Source organism: Myxocyprinus asiaticus, chromosome 34 (genome assembly GCF_019703515.2).
Source record: "Myxocyprinus asiaticus isolate MX2 ecotype Aquarium Trade chromosome 34, UBuf_Myxa_2, whole genome shotgun sequence".
Lineage (NCBI taxonomy): Eukaryota > Metazoa > Chordata > Actinopteri > Cypriniformes > Catostomidae > Myxocyprinus > Myxocyprinus asiaticus.
In genome coordinates, this window is record NC_059377.1 from 43,036,388 (window position 1) to 43,050,714 (window position 14,327).

Genomic DNA, 14,327 nt, shown 5'->3' on the forward strand with positions numbered 1-14,327 from the left:
ATGGAGAGATGAACTCAAGAGGAAGAACGAGGAAATTTGACCTTCACCAAGTCATGACTTACTTAAACCTGCTGGATTCTGGATTAATTTCAGCATTTCAGTGAATCTGTAAATTCTTAAAGAAATTCTGTCAACATTTACTAACCCTCAAGACTTATATTATTGTGCACGAGTCATTATAATGTGATATCTTTAAAGATATTTATGGTGCTTTTTTTGTCCTTGTAAGAACTTGGCAGTAAAACTCATCACCCACTGTCCACTGCAAAAACTCATGCTCTTACGGAGTATTTTTGTCTAGTTAAATAAATTCAGAGACTCTCAGCCTTAGAAAATTGCTGAAAAATCACACAAAAGAGTCAAAAATTTACATTTTTCTTATTTTTCTTATTTGATATTCTATATCTCTGGGTGTAAATAAGGTGGCTCTAAAAAACTGCTTTTGTTTTGTTCTCAACTGTGTCAACTGTATCTGAGAAAGATGTTGTGTTGATATGACAAAGCAATCAAAAGTTATAGCATTACAAATATAATTTATCATAGTGTACAAAAACATCTCCAAACAAATAAAACATAATAATTGTACATAAGAACTAATTACACATGCAAACACAACAATGACTAAAGGTTTGCATAGCATGCAGACATGATTTTAGTAATGAGATTTCACAGAATGAGTTTCATTCTGTGTCATTTGAGTCATCATTGAGTCTGTGTCATGTATTTGGCGCCATCTCCTGGTGGCCATATGTAACATTGTGCTTCATGTGGATTATCTAATGATCTATGCATCTGATTATCTTGTGTGTGGGCTCGTTTGAAAGATAATCACCTCCTCTATGTAATGGTATGTGGTATTGTATGTTTGGTTTATTCTGTGAAGTTATAAGTAAAAATGCAGCATATAAGCAACACCATCATAATTATTCGCTATGTCTGCGAGTACAACAAATAGGCTGGTTGTATTCTACTCTTATATGACATATAACACATGGCTATTTGATGAGTTTGATGTTTATATTAATTGCAATTTATTTTTTATTTTTTTATAAATTATCAAAACATAACACTTCTGATTTGTCTGCAAATTTCAAAATATTTGTTCAGTTTTGGTCATAATGTCTGCATGCACTGAAAAGCAGAGCTTCTAATCTTTCAAACGATACCTATTTTGTGTTGGTCAAGACTGTAGTTATTAATATTTTGAATTATTATTATTTTTTTCGTTGGCCCAACTGAGTTTAAAGGGTTAAACAACTTTACAGCTCAAATAATAATACACAAGTTTTAACAGAAGAATTAATATAAATGCTTTTATAAAATTATAAGCTTCACATTTCTGTCTTTAAACCCTCCAAAAATTAGCCCCATTCACTTCCATTGTAAGTGTCTCACTGGAACCTCCATTTTTGCTCTTTTCGAAATTTATTTTTGTGGTAATCAACATTATACCACAAATGCTGTTGACTGAGCTTAACTTGCACTGAACCCAGAATATTCCTTTAAGAAACAAAATGACGATATTTTGTATAAAATTGTTTTAACGTTTTTGCTTACAACAAGAAAAAAACTATTTGTCAAACAAGTTTATTTTTCTTGCCCCATTGGGATTTTTTTTTATAAACCCTACAAAATTCTATAAGATTTATCTGAAAACAAGACTTAGTATCTTTTGTCATTCTGCTTCTCAAGTAATTTTTCTTGTTTTAAGGATGTTAAAAAAAGAAAAATAAGACAAAAATGCTCATTAAGAAAACTGATTTTTGCAGAGAAAAGCTCAGACATTCTGTCTAAAATGCTGTTTTGTTTTGAACAGAAAAGAGTAAATCATATGGGTTTGGAATGACATGAGGGTGAGTAAATGATGACAGCATTTTCATTTTTGGATGTACTATCTCTTTAAATTAGTGAACGGACATTTGCGCAATGCAGGTTCAGTTACTTCTAACTAGGGCTGGGTGTAGATTCAGATTTCCAGATTTGAATCGATTCTGATTCACAAGCTTTCGATACGTTTTGATTCTGAATCATTTGTGTATATTTCAGTTATAATGTCCATTTAGCTATGTACTGTATAAAAGCAATTCTCTCTCAGCTTATGATGTAAATCATACAGGGAACCTTCTAACTTTGTACATTATGAAAATATTAATTTTAAAAAGTAACAACAGGGCCCAAACTACACAGTTCAATTGCTATTTATTTAACATATGTAATAATCTACACAACCCAAACTGAAGTAAACCTTAAAGTAAAAGTAAAAGATTGAATTTGGTATATTTTTACCCAGCACTACTTCTAAATTCTCTATTTATAAACATTATTAAAAATCCTTTAAAGAAAGTGTTAATTCCTTTTGCTGGTAATTTGTCCGACTGTGTCACATGTTTGCAAGTTTATTTACCACAAAATATTGAAGAATTTAAGATTTAAAGAGATAGATCACCCAATAATGAAAATTCAGTCATTGTTTACTCATCCGTGTGTTGTTATAACCTGATATGACTTTCTTTCTTTTTCTGAACACAAAGGGAGAAATTGTGAAGAAATGTTGTGCTCAGTGATGTCATACAATGGCAGTTTATGGTGACCACCTCTTCAAGCTTCAAAAGAACACAAAAGTATAATTCAGAAGTCTAATAAATTATTCCATGAGACTCATGATTGTTATGAAAGCATACGATAAGATTTGGTGAGAAACAAACTGAAATCTAATGTATTATTTAGTGAAAATGTTCACTGATCGTTGATCTCCTGTGTGTGTTCATGATAGGACACGAGAGCAACAGTTCACGCAGCCCCCTCGTGACATTGGGGCGTTCAAGTGAAAACACGTTTTGTTTATTTAAAAACAGGTCCTCCACAGTGATAGTGACAACAGAACACAACATAACTGTACACAAAACAGAGAACAGAACTTACTAAACATGTCTGAAGAGTTTGTAGTCCAAGAATTGATGCATTTCTGTGCCCAGCCTTATTTTTTTGAGAGATTTTGGACAGTTCAAAGAGTTACCCGTGCGATGCCGAAAATATAAAAAAAGCGATCGATAGAATGTACCATTGCTCGCAGAGCATGTAACCAGAGCGGAGCGGTGTTACACTCCGCTAAATAACCCGCTTCATGCGCGTGCGCTCCGTTCAACCGCTTGCGGCGCAAGTGGATGCTCCGCTCAAGTACAGCTCACCGGTAAAAAAAAGTTTGCTCAAACATGGGGGGTGGACTTCAGTGGCCTGAGCAACTGCCCCTTTGCCCACAAGGGCTGAGGTGCCCCTCTGGGTGAAATATAGGCTATAGGCCGACATTTATTAAATTATCAAATGCTTAGTAACATACACATCTGAAATTATGTGATTGTACTGATGTGTTTTAGCCTATAAAATCTCACTGTTTATTTTGTACTGGTTTACAACGGCTGTTAGAGAATCGGGTCTACTTATTTATAATTTAACAAATAAAAAATATTCGTCCTGCATAAAGTGAGATTTTGTCCAATATACTGTATATATTAGATGAAATCATGTGCAATGATCCCAAAACAAATACAAATTATTTAATTCATGAATTACACTGCCTTCGTTTAAGAAAAGTTTTTTTCTTCTAATGTAGGTTATAATCATTTATAGCTTTTTTCTCTGCGCATGAATGCAGCAAGCGATGTCGAACATGTTATCCGCAACCACTAATCTAGAGTCAGTTTTTTACGTTTCACTTCTCGTTAAGGTGTGCATTTGGCTTTGGGAAACTGTCCAGCAGTTATGTGAACTTTATCCCGGAGCAGAAATCGAAAGCAACGGGCGGTCGATTAAATGAGATAATTCAACTATGAAATTCTCTATGTGAGAGCGGAAATATTTACCAGTCAAATGCTCAAATGTACAATGGAGGCATGAAAGCAGAATGTTGTGCCTGCAAATTAGGACACACTGATCTGCAAGATCATACATGTTTGTTAGTTTTGATGCAGGGATGTTTTGTGTGTGTGTTCGCCGGGATACAAGGAAGCATGCTTTGCCATTATACAGTATTATTAAGCTTACATATGCAATTGAGCAATTGAACCGGGTCTGCATCTAGCTGGCAGCTGCACTGACATGATGGCAAAACAACAAGATACCTTACTATCTACTTATCTATTAATTTATTATCGAATGGTAGTGTAGCCTACTAGCTCACCTTCTGCTGCACTACATGTTTGCGTAGCACATCCTCATGCTCTCTGGCAATGTGACGCATTCCCAAAGGAATCTTTGCTAATTCTCACAGTCTCTCCACACTTCCTTTCGATTTCCTCATTCTTAACTTTGATTTATACTTTGCATTTATTTAGGCAATAAGGTTTGCAACTTCACTAAAACAATGTTTGAACTCCCTCAGACCTATTGCATATTTCGCAGGATCCCAAACCAGCATCTCTTAAAGTGCATTCTGGGATGAGCAAGCGGCACAGAGCGCAGCCTGGGCGAGCAGAGTGGAATCTTAAAAAAGGCGCTCTCCGCTCAGGTGGAATTATCACCGCTCCGCTCACATGCTCTGGTCGCTCGTCACTGCTGGTAAGGACAAAAACTCTGATTACTATAGAAAATACACCTTTTATCGCATGTCGTTGGCCATCAGGTTAGTACAGGCTGCCTGTAGCTCCTCTATGTTTCTGTTTGATTTCCGAGAACTCCATTCAAATTAAATAAGGCTGGGCATAGAAATGCATCAATTCTTGGACTACAAACTCTTCAGACATGTTTAGTAAGTTCTGTTCTCTGTTTTGTGTACAGCTGTGTTGTGTTCTGTTGTCACTATCGCTGTGGAGGACCTGTTTTTAGATAAACAAAACTAGTTTTCTCTTGAACGCCCCAATGTCACGAGGGGGCTGTGTGAACTGTTGCTCTCGTGTCCTATCATGAACGTGCACAGGAGATCAACGGTCAGTGAACATTTTCACTAAATAATACATTAGATTTCAGTTTGTTTCTCACCAAATCTTATCGTATACTTTCATAACAATCATGAGTCTCATGGAATAATTTATTAGACTTCTGAATTATACTTTTGTGTTCTTTTGAAGCTTGAAGATGTGGTCACCATAAACTGCCATTGTATGACATCACTGAGCACAACATTTATTCACAATTTCTCCCTTTGTGTTCAGAAAAAGAAAGAAAGTCATATCAGGTTATAACAACACAAGGGTGAGTAAACAATGACTGAATTTACATTTTTGGGTGAACTGTCCCTTTAAGAATTTGTGGCACTTAATTTAGGTGTGTAAACACCCTGTTGCCCCAAATTCTTAAAAGGTTAGTTCACACAAAACTAAACATTCTGCTGATGTTTTTGGAGCTTCATGTTTTTCTAAACCTGTTTGGGTGAACTATCCCTTTGAATGTTATCATAAAAGAAAAATAATATCAAACCACAGCAAAACACATCAAAAAGGATGAAAGAACAAAGAAACGAGAAATCTGTAGGAAATTAGTAAAAAAACAAAAATGGTTTACTCTGAATAATAACAAAATCCAAACCAAGCATTGAGAGTATTTAAAGAATGCAATCAGTTTATCTTTATTTTCTTTCTTCTTAATTAGAAACGTACCACAATACAAACTATTTGCACTCTTTAAACACAAGCTGATGTGTATCGCCACTTGTGTCACAACACATCAAAATGAAATGGATAAATAAAGTTGTAAATACAGTTTCTGTGACACAAGATGGAAAAACACATGAGATAGATAGAAGGACAACACCAAACCAGAGAGACAGTACACACTTCACACACATGGGTTTGACGGGTGCTGTAATATGCATATGTGTATCATGACACATGCTGCTAGCCATGTGTTGGTACACATATGTATAGTCTGTTACCTCTTTCTCAGGCTCTGTTCCTGTGTGCTGTAGTTTAGTGATCTGTTCGTTAAGAACGGCTATTTGTCTGTCCTTCTCCTCCAACACCTTCAAGAGTTAAACATCACCACATGACTCTGATTTTATCTGTCTGTTGGGAGGGGGAAATATTCTAGGGCAGATTGTTGATCTAAGATCAGTGCAGTGATAATCCTGATCATTACTCATTTTACACCCAAACTCTTAGAATAATATTACAGTCAACATGAAATAAAAATGGATCCAATTTGTTCATAATTAAAATTCCTGTTCTAATTGTGAAATATTTATCAGTGTACATCATTCCAAAGAAAAACACATTTATGTCTGTGTAATCTTTAATCAAAATGTAATAAATTGGTCTGCCTCTGAAATGACTTTCCTCTTCTGCTGACATCATCAAGTCCTTTTATTTTCAACCACTTGTCATATAGAGACACTATACTATGGAAGCCCATTTCTGCCACATAAATAATACAGAACAAAAATCAGAACACATCGCAAAATGAGATACTAGCTCAAAATAATGAGATGATATTTCAAAATAATGGGATATATTCAAAAACAATGAGATACTAACTCAGAATAATGAGATATTACCTCAAAATTAGATATTTCAAAATAATAAGATATTAACTCAGACTGAGATACTAACTCAGAATGAGTTATTTCAAAATAATGAGATACTAACTCAGAATGAGATATTTCAAAATAATGAGATACTAACTCAGAATGAGATATTTCAAATAATGAGATACTAACTCGAAATGAGATATTTCAAATAATGAGATACTAACTCAGAATGAGTTATTTCAAATAATGAGATACTAACTCAGAATGAGATATTTCAAATAATGAGATACTAACTCGAAATGAGATATTTCAAATAATGAGATACTAACTCGAAATGAGATATTTCAAATAATGAGATATTAACAGAAAGAAATATTTCAAAATAATGAGATACTAACTCAAATGAAATATTTCAAAATAATGAGATACTAACTCAGAATGAAATATTTCAAAATAATGAGATACTAACTCAAAATGAAATATTTCAAAATAATGAGATACTAACTCAAAATGAAATATTTCAAAATAATGAGATACTAACTCAGAATAAGATAATATTTCAAAATAATGAGATACTAACTCAGAATGAAATATTTCAAAATAATGAGATACTAACTCAGAATGAGATATTTCAAAATAATGAGATACTAACTCAGAATGAGATATTTCAAAATAATGAGATACTAACTCAGAATGAGATATTTCAAAATAATGAGATACTAACTCAGAATGAGATATTTCAAAATAATGAGATACTAACTCAGAATGAGATATTTCAAAATAATGAGATACTAACTCAGAATGAGATATTTCAAAATAATGAGATACTAACTCAAAATGAAATATTTCAAAATAATGAGATACTAACTAAAAATGAGATATTTCAAAATAATGAGATACTAACTCGAAATGAGATATTTCAAAATAATGAGATACTAACTCAGAATGAGATATTTCAAAATAATGAGATACTAACTCAGAATGAGATATTTCAAAATAATGAGATACTAACTCAGAATGAGTTATTTCAAAATAATGAGATACTAACTCAAAATGAAATATTTCAAAATAATGAGATACTAACTAAAAATGAGATATTTCAAAATAATGAGATACTAACTCAGAATGAGATATTTCAAAATAATGAGATACTAACTCAGAATGAGATATTTCAAAATAATGAGATACTAACTCAGAATGAGTTATTTCAAAATAATGAGATACTAACTCAGAATGAGATATTTCAAAATAATGAGATACTAACTCAGAATGAGTTATTTCAAAATAATGAGATACTAACTCAAAATGAAATATTTCAAAATAATGAGATACTAACTAAAAATGAGATATTTCAAAATAATGAGATACTAACTCGAAATGAGATATTTCAAAATAATGAGATACTAGCTCAGAATGAGATATTTCAAAATAATGAGATACTAACTAAAAATGAGATATTTCAAAATAATGAGATACTAACTCAGAATCAGATATTTCAAAATAATGAGATACTAACTCGAAATGAGATATTTCAAAATAATGAAATACTAACTCAGAATGAGATAATATTTCAAATAATGAGATACTAACTCAGAATGAGATAATATTTCAAATAATGAGATACTAACTCAGAATGAGATAATATTTCAAATAATGAGATATTAACTCAGAATGAGATATTTCAAAATAATGAGATACTAACTCAAAATGAGATATTTCAAAATAATGAGATACTAACTCAGAATGAGATATTTCAAAAAATGAGATAATAACTCAGAATGAGATATTTCAAAATAATGAGATACTACCTCAAAATGAGATATTTCAAAATAATGAGATACTAACTCAGAATGAGATAATATTTCAAATAATGAGATATTAACTCAGAATGAGATATTTCAAAATAATGAGATACTAACTCTGAATGAGATATTTCAAAATAATGAGATACTAACTCAAAATGAGATATTTCAAAATAATGAGATATTAACTCAAAATTAGATATTTCAAAATAATGATACTAACTCAGAATGAGATATTTCAAAATAATGAGATACTAACTCAGAATGAGATATTTCAAAATAATGAGATACTAACTCAGAATGAGATATTTCAAAATAATGAGATACTAACTCAGAATGAGATATTTCAAAATAATGAGATTCTAACTCAGAATGAGATATTTCAAAATAATGAGATACTAACTCAAAATGAAATATTTCAAATAATGAGATACTAACTCAAAATGAGATATTTCAAAATAATGAGATACTAACTCGAAATGAGATATTTCTAAATAATGAGATACTAACTCAGAATGAGATATTTCAAAATAATGAGATACTAACTCAGAATGAAATATTTCAAAATAATGAGATACTAACTCAGAATGAGATATTTCAAAATAATGAGATACTAACTCGAAATGAGATATTTCAAAATAATGATACTAACTCAGAATGAGATAATATTTCAAATAATGAGATACTAACTCAGAATGAGATAATATTTCAAATAATGAGATACTAACTCAAAATGAAATATTTCAAAATAATGAGATACTAACTCAGAATGAGATATTTCAAAATAATGAGATACTAACTCAGAATGAGATATTTCAAAATAATGAGATACTAACTCAGAATGAGATATTTCAAAATAATGAGATACTAACTCAAAATGAGATATTTCAAAATAATGAGATACTAACTCAAAATGAGATATTTCAAAATAATGAGATACTAACTCAGAATGAGATATTTCAAAATAATGAGATACTAGCTCAAAATGAGATATTTCAAAATAATGAGATACTAACTCAAAATGAGATATTTCAAAATAATGAGATAATAACTCAGAATGAGATAATATTTCAAATAATGAGATACTAACTCAAAATTAGATATTTCAAAATAATGAGATACTAACTCGAAATGAGATATTTCAAAATAATGAGATACTAACTCAGAATGAGATATTTCAAAATAATGAGATACTAACTCAGAATGAAATATTTCAAAATAATGAGATACTAACTCAGAATGAGATATTTCAAAATAATGAGATACTAACTCAGAATGAGATATTTCAAAATAATGAGATACTAACTCAGAATGAGATATTTCAAAATAATGAGATACTAACTCAGAATGAGATATTTCAAAATAATGAGATAATAACTCAAATGAGATATTTCAAAATAATGAGATACTAACTCAGAATGAGATATTTCAAAATAATGAGATACTAGCTCAAAATGAGATATTTCAAAATAATGAGATACTAACTCAGAATGAGATAATATTTCAAATAATGAGATACTAACTCAGAATGAGTTAATATTTCAAATAATGAGATACTAACTCAGAATGAGATATTTCAAAATAATGAGATACTAACTCAGAATGAGATATTTCAAAATAATGAGATACTAACTCAGAATGAGATATTTCAAAATAATGAGATACTAACTCAAAATGAGATATTTCAAAATAATGAGATACTAGCTCAAAATGAGATATTTCAAAATAATGAGATACTAACTCAGAATGAGATATTTCAAAATAATGAGATACTAACTCAGAATGAGATACAATAGTGAGATATTTCAAAATAATGAGATAATAACTCAAATGAGATATTTCAAAATAATGAGATACTAATCAAAATGAGATATTTCAAAATAATGAGATACTAACTCAGAATGAGATATTTCAAAATAATGAGATACTAACTCAGAATGAGATATTTCAAAATAATGAGATACTAACTCAGAATGAGATAATATTTCAAAATAATGAGATACTAACTCAGAATGAGATATTTCAAAATAATGAGATACTAACTCAGAATGAAATATTTCAAAATAATGAGATATCTCAAAATGAGCTGATTTCAAAATACTTCGATATTTCAAAATAATGAGATATTAACTAATGACGTCATCTAAAAATAATGACGTGTGTTGTCGCAAATTTTTTTACGTGGCAGAAACATGGATCAAATCAAGTCCCACCCTACATTTTTTATCTTGTTGAATTTCCCATATCACATGGAAATATGATGGCTTTCGGAAGTAAAATGAGTTGCGAGCAGCGTTTCATGTTGACTTTAATATAAAGTTCATATTCAATACGTCACACACAAATAGACATCTATATCAGACAGACAGTATGGGAATTGATGACTTAATTAGACTGGGGTCATTTGAGAAGAAGACCCTCATACAGTTGGTCTGGACCAGAGTTTGGTTGGATCGAACTTGAGTTTAGGTTTAATAATCAAACCAAGAGTGATCGAGCCTTAATATTCCATATGAAAAAGACACATCCTTGTTTCTGTCCAGCAGTGACACAGAGGTGAGCAGGTGTTATTGTGTTTCTGACCTGTGTGAGTCTGGTGTGATCCTGAAGCTCCTGCTGATGGCTGCTGATCTTCTTCCTCTGGATCTCCAGCTGCATGTGAAGTTGATTCACCTCCTCGCTCTTATTCTCCAGCTCCTCACGAAACTGCTCCAGCTGCTCCTCAAGATTCACTATCTACACACAGGGAGAGACAGAAAGTGATCTCATCTACTATTGATGCTTTTTGTCATGTTTCATAAATGAGTGGGCATCACTGTTTTTTAACTTAAATGGTACACAGTATAATTTCATAAAATGCAGCATCACAAACTCCTCATTTTCTATACAGCAAGGGGCTATAGGTAATATTAGCACAAAAGCATGTATTGACAGCAATAAAATCCAGCTTTAGAAATGCTATATCATTAAGACTCTTTTCACATATTCACACCTCATTGTGATGTGGAATGTACTAACTCGTACATCACACACTACAGTACAAAGTATGGATAGAATGTGAATTTGGATGCAGCAGAGGAATAGGTATGTGACAGGAAGTACCTCTTTCTCCTTCCTGTCCAGAGCCTCTCTCTCAGTCTGCAGCTGTGCTTCCAGTGTGACATCAACACGGCCACCCATAGACACATGCTGAACTTCCTCAACCTACACACACATATAAATGCATCGCAAGACCTTTTAAAATACACATTATAATATACAGTATATACAAACAAGTTCACACAGAATACACAAACAGGTGAATTATTGTATTGATTACACAGCACACAGATGTAGCAGAACATCTTACAGATCAGTGCATATAATACACACACACACACACACACACACACACACACACACACACACACACACACACACACGCAGAGCATGAGTCCATTCAGAATATGATCATTAAAGACATTAAATCACTTGGCTGTAGTGATGTGCAAAATTACATGTTACATGTTCAAACAACTAGCCCTGTATAATTAGTTTAAGGACATGTCCACAGATCAAATGGTTTCTTAAAGGGATAGTTCACCAAAAATGAAAATTCTCTTATCATTAACTCACCCTCATACCATCCCAAATGTGTATGACTTTCATTCTTCAAGCGATGATTTATAGTTAAAAAGTAATTAAATATCGATCTTTTTCACACCAAAAGTGATCGTTTCACTTTAGAAGACATTAATTTAAACAGTGGAATCGTATTTATGATGTTTATGCTGACTGTCTGTTCTTTTTGGAGCTTCAAATATCAAATCTCCATTCACTTGCATTTTAAGAACCTACTGAGCTGAGATATTTTTTCTATTTTTCTTCAAATGTGTTCTGCTGAAGAAAGAAAGTCATACACAATTGTGATGGTATGAGGGTGAGTAAATGATGAGAGAATTTTCATTTTTGGGTGAACTGTCCCTTTAAGGGCAGTGTTAATCTCGTCAACAAAATCATTCATGAAAACGTTTGCTGACGAATGTTTTTTAAATAGTCAACAATAAAGAATGCGAGACGAAAAAGACGCATCATGACAATAATTAAACGGTTTTATTAATGCATACTGTTGTCGAAAATATGACAAAAAAAAATAATACTGCAAGATATTAACAGTGAACAAACAGAAGAAACATCTAGAGAAACATCTGTTTGTAGAAGAAGATATCAGGATTTATCAAATCCAATAATCCAGTTTGTTTGGTATTTCCTCGCTTGAGCTGCGTGAACAGAAATAGTTGAACACCGGCAAAATGAATCACTTTATAAACGGGTTAATAACCTTTCTCAAACACATCCTATTTATACATGAGATTAATCACATTATCCACAACATATACACTACCATTCAAAAGTTTAGGGTCACTTATTCTTTATTATTATTATTATTATAATTATTTCACTGTAACAGGGTTAAAAATGGGAAAGGAGGAGGCGGGAACTGGCTGAACAGTCAAAGTAATATTTTAATAAGAACTTAAACAAAAGGACACAAACATAAACACACACGGCATCTGCGTGTGGCTCTCTCTCCCGAACTGCCGCATCCGGCTGCCCTTATCCCTCTCCTCGGCTGATTAGCCTGATTGGGGGCCGGGTGTGCGTAGTCACAGCCCCGCCCCACCCTTCTCTTCGCCACACTCCTCCCTCCTTTGCCTCAGGCCGGGAAACCCCCGGTATGTTGTACATCCCCCCCCATCCCTTCTGACTGCAGCTGCCGGCAGGCTTTTCCCCGCCTCTCTAGAGCTGGGGAGGGGGACAAGGGGAGGCAGAGCGACAGTGAGAGAGAGAGAGAGAGAGAGGAGAGAGAGAGAAAAAAAATTGCTCGTTGGTTCCCAGACACACCGTCGCCTGGTCCTCGACCACTCCTCTACCCTCTGTCGGACAACAGCCACTCCTTCCCGGGCGGACCGGAGCGAGTCCTCCGACCCCTGGCGGATGGAACGTCCCTCCGCGTTCTGGCAGCTGTTAACGAGTCCCTCCGCCCCTGGCAGTGGCTCCACCACTCCAGGCGGCCGGCAGCGTGCCCCTCCTCCCATCGCGGATGGTGGCCGTTCCTCCGCGTACAGGCGGCCGGCAGTGACTCCTCCATCCCCCGGCGGATGGCCACGGCTGCACCTGTGGGCGGACGGCAGTGGAGAGGACTCCATGACAGCGCATCCCTCCTCCTTCCCGGGTTTCGGCACCAATGTAACAGGGTTAAATGGGAAAGGAGGCGGCGGGAAGCGGCTGAACGGTCAAAATAATATTTAAAGAAACAAAAAGACACACAACACAAACGCACACACGGCAGCTGCGTGTGGCTCTCTCTCTCTCTCTCTCTAGAACTGCCGCATCCCGCTGCACTTATCCCTCTCCTCTGATCTTTTATATGTTTGATACATTTAAATTAAGAAATTGTTTTCTGTAAATGTTTGAATATCTGATTAAAGTTTGGTCTTACAGTTTGACATGTTTTGTAATTTTGCAAATTATCGTCAACTGAAAATGTTTAACTATAAAACTATATGCCACTTTAGAAAGAATAGAATAGAAAATGACGAAATACTGATTAACAATTTTCCTACAAATCAGTGTAAAAATGAACACTGCTTAAGGGCTGTTCACACAGGGTGTGTTCTTTTTTTTCCTCTCCCATTTTCTTCCCAATTTGGAATGCCCAATTCCCAATGCGTTCTAAGTCCTCGTGGTGGCATAATGACTCGCCTCAATCTGGGTGGTGGAGGACAATTCTCAGTTGCCTCCGCGCATCTTATCACGTGGCTTGTTGAGCGCGTTACCATGGAGACCTAGCGCGTGTGGAAGCTTCATGCTATTCTCCACGGCATCCACGCACAACTCACCACGCGCTCCACTGAGAGCGAGAACCACATTATAGCGACCACAAGGAGGTTACCCCATGTGACTCTACCCTCCCTAGCAACCGCGCCAATTTGGTTGCTTAGGAGACCTGGCTGGAGTCACTCAGAACACCCTGGATTAAAACTCGCGACTCCAGGGGTGATAGTCAGCGTCTTTACTCGCTGAGA

At 34.1% G+C, this 14,327-nt stretch overlaps 2 protein-coding genes across 3 annotated transcripts in view; one reads left to right on the forward strand and one right to left on the reverse strand.

The window, feature by feature from the left end:
* Nucleotides 1-14,327, forward strand: part of LOC127425109 (uncharacterized) — a 208,104-nt gene that overhangs the window by 59,840 nt on the left and 133,937 nt on the right. The window lies entirely within an intron of this gene.
* LOC127425089 (A-kinase anchor protein 9-like) overlaps nucleotides 1-14,327 on the reverse strand; it is a 141,192-nt gene that overhangs the window by 24,583 nt on the left and 102,282 nt on the right. For both annotated transcript variants that reach the window (XM_051670732.1, XM_051670731.1), the window contains 3 exons: nucleotides 11,362-11,463; nucleotides 10,843-10,995; nucleotides 5,867-5,953 (listed from right to left, as the gene is read on the reverse strand). In XM_051670732.1, the coding sequence (XP_051526692.1) occupies nucleotides 5,867-5,953; nucleotides 10,843-10,995; nucleotides 11,362-11,463 (342 nt within the window). The remainder of the gene's footprint in view (nucleotides 1-5,866; nucleotides 5,954-10,842; nucleotides 10,996-11,361; nucleotides 11,464-14,327) is intronic.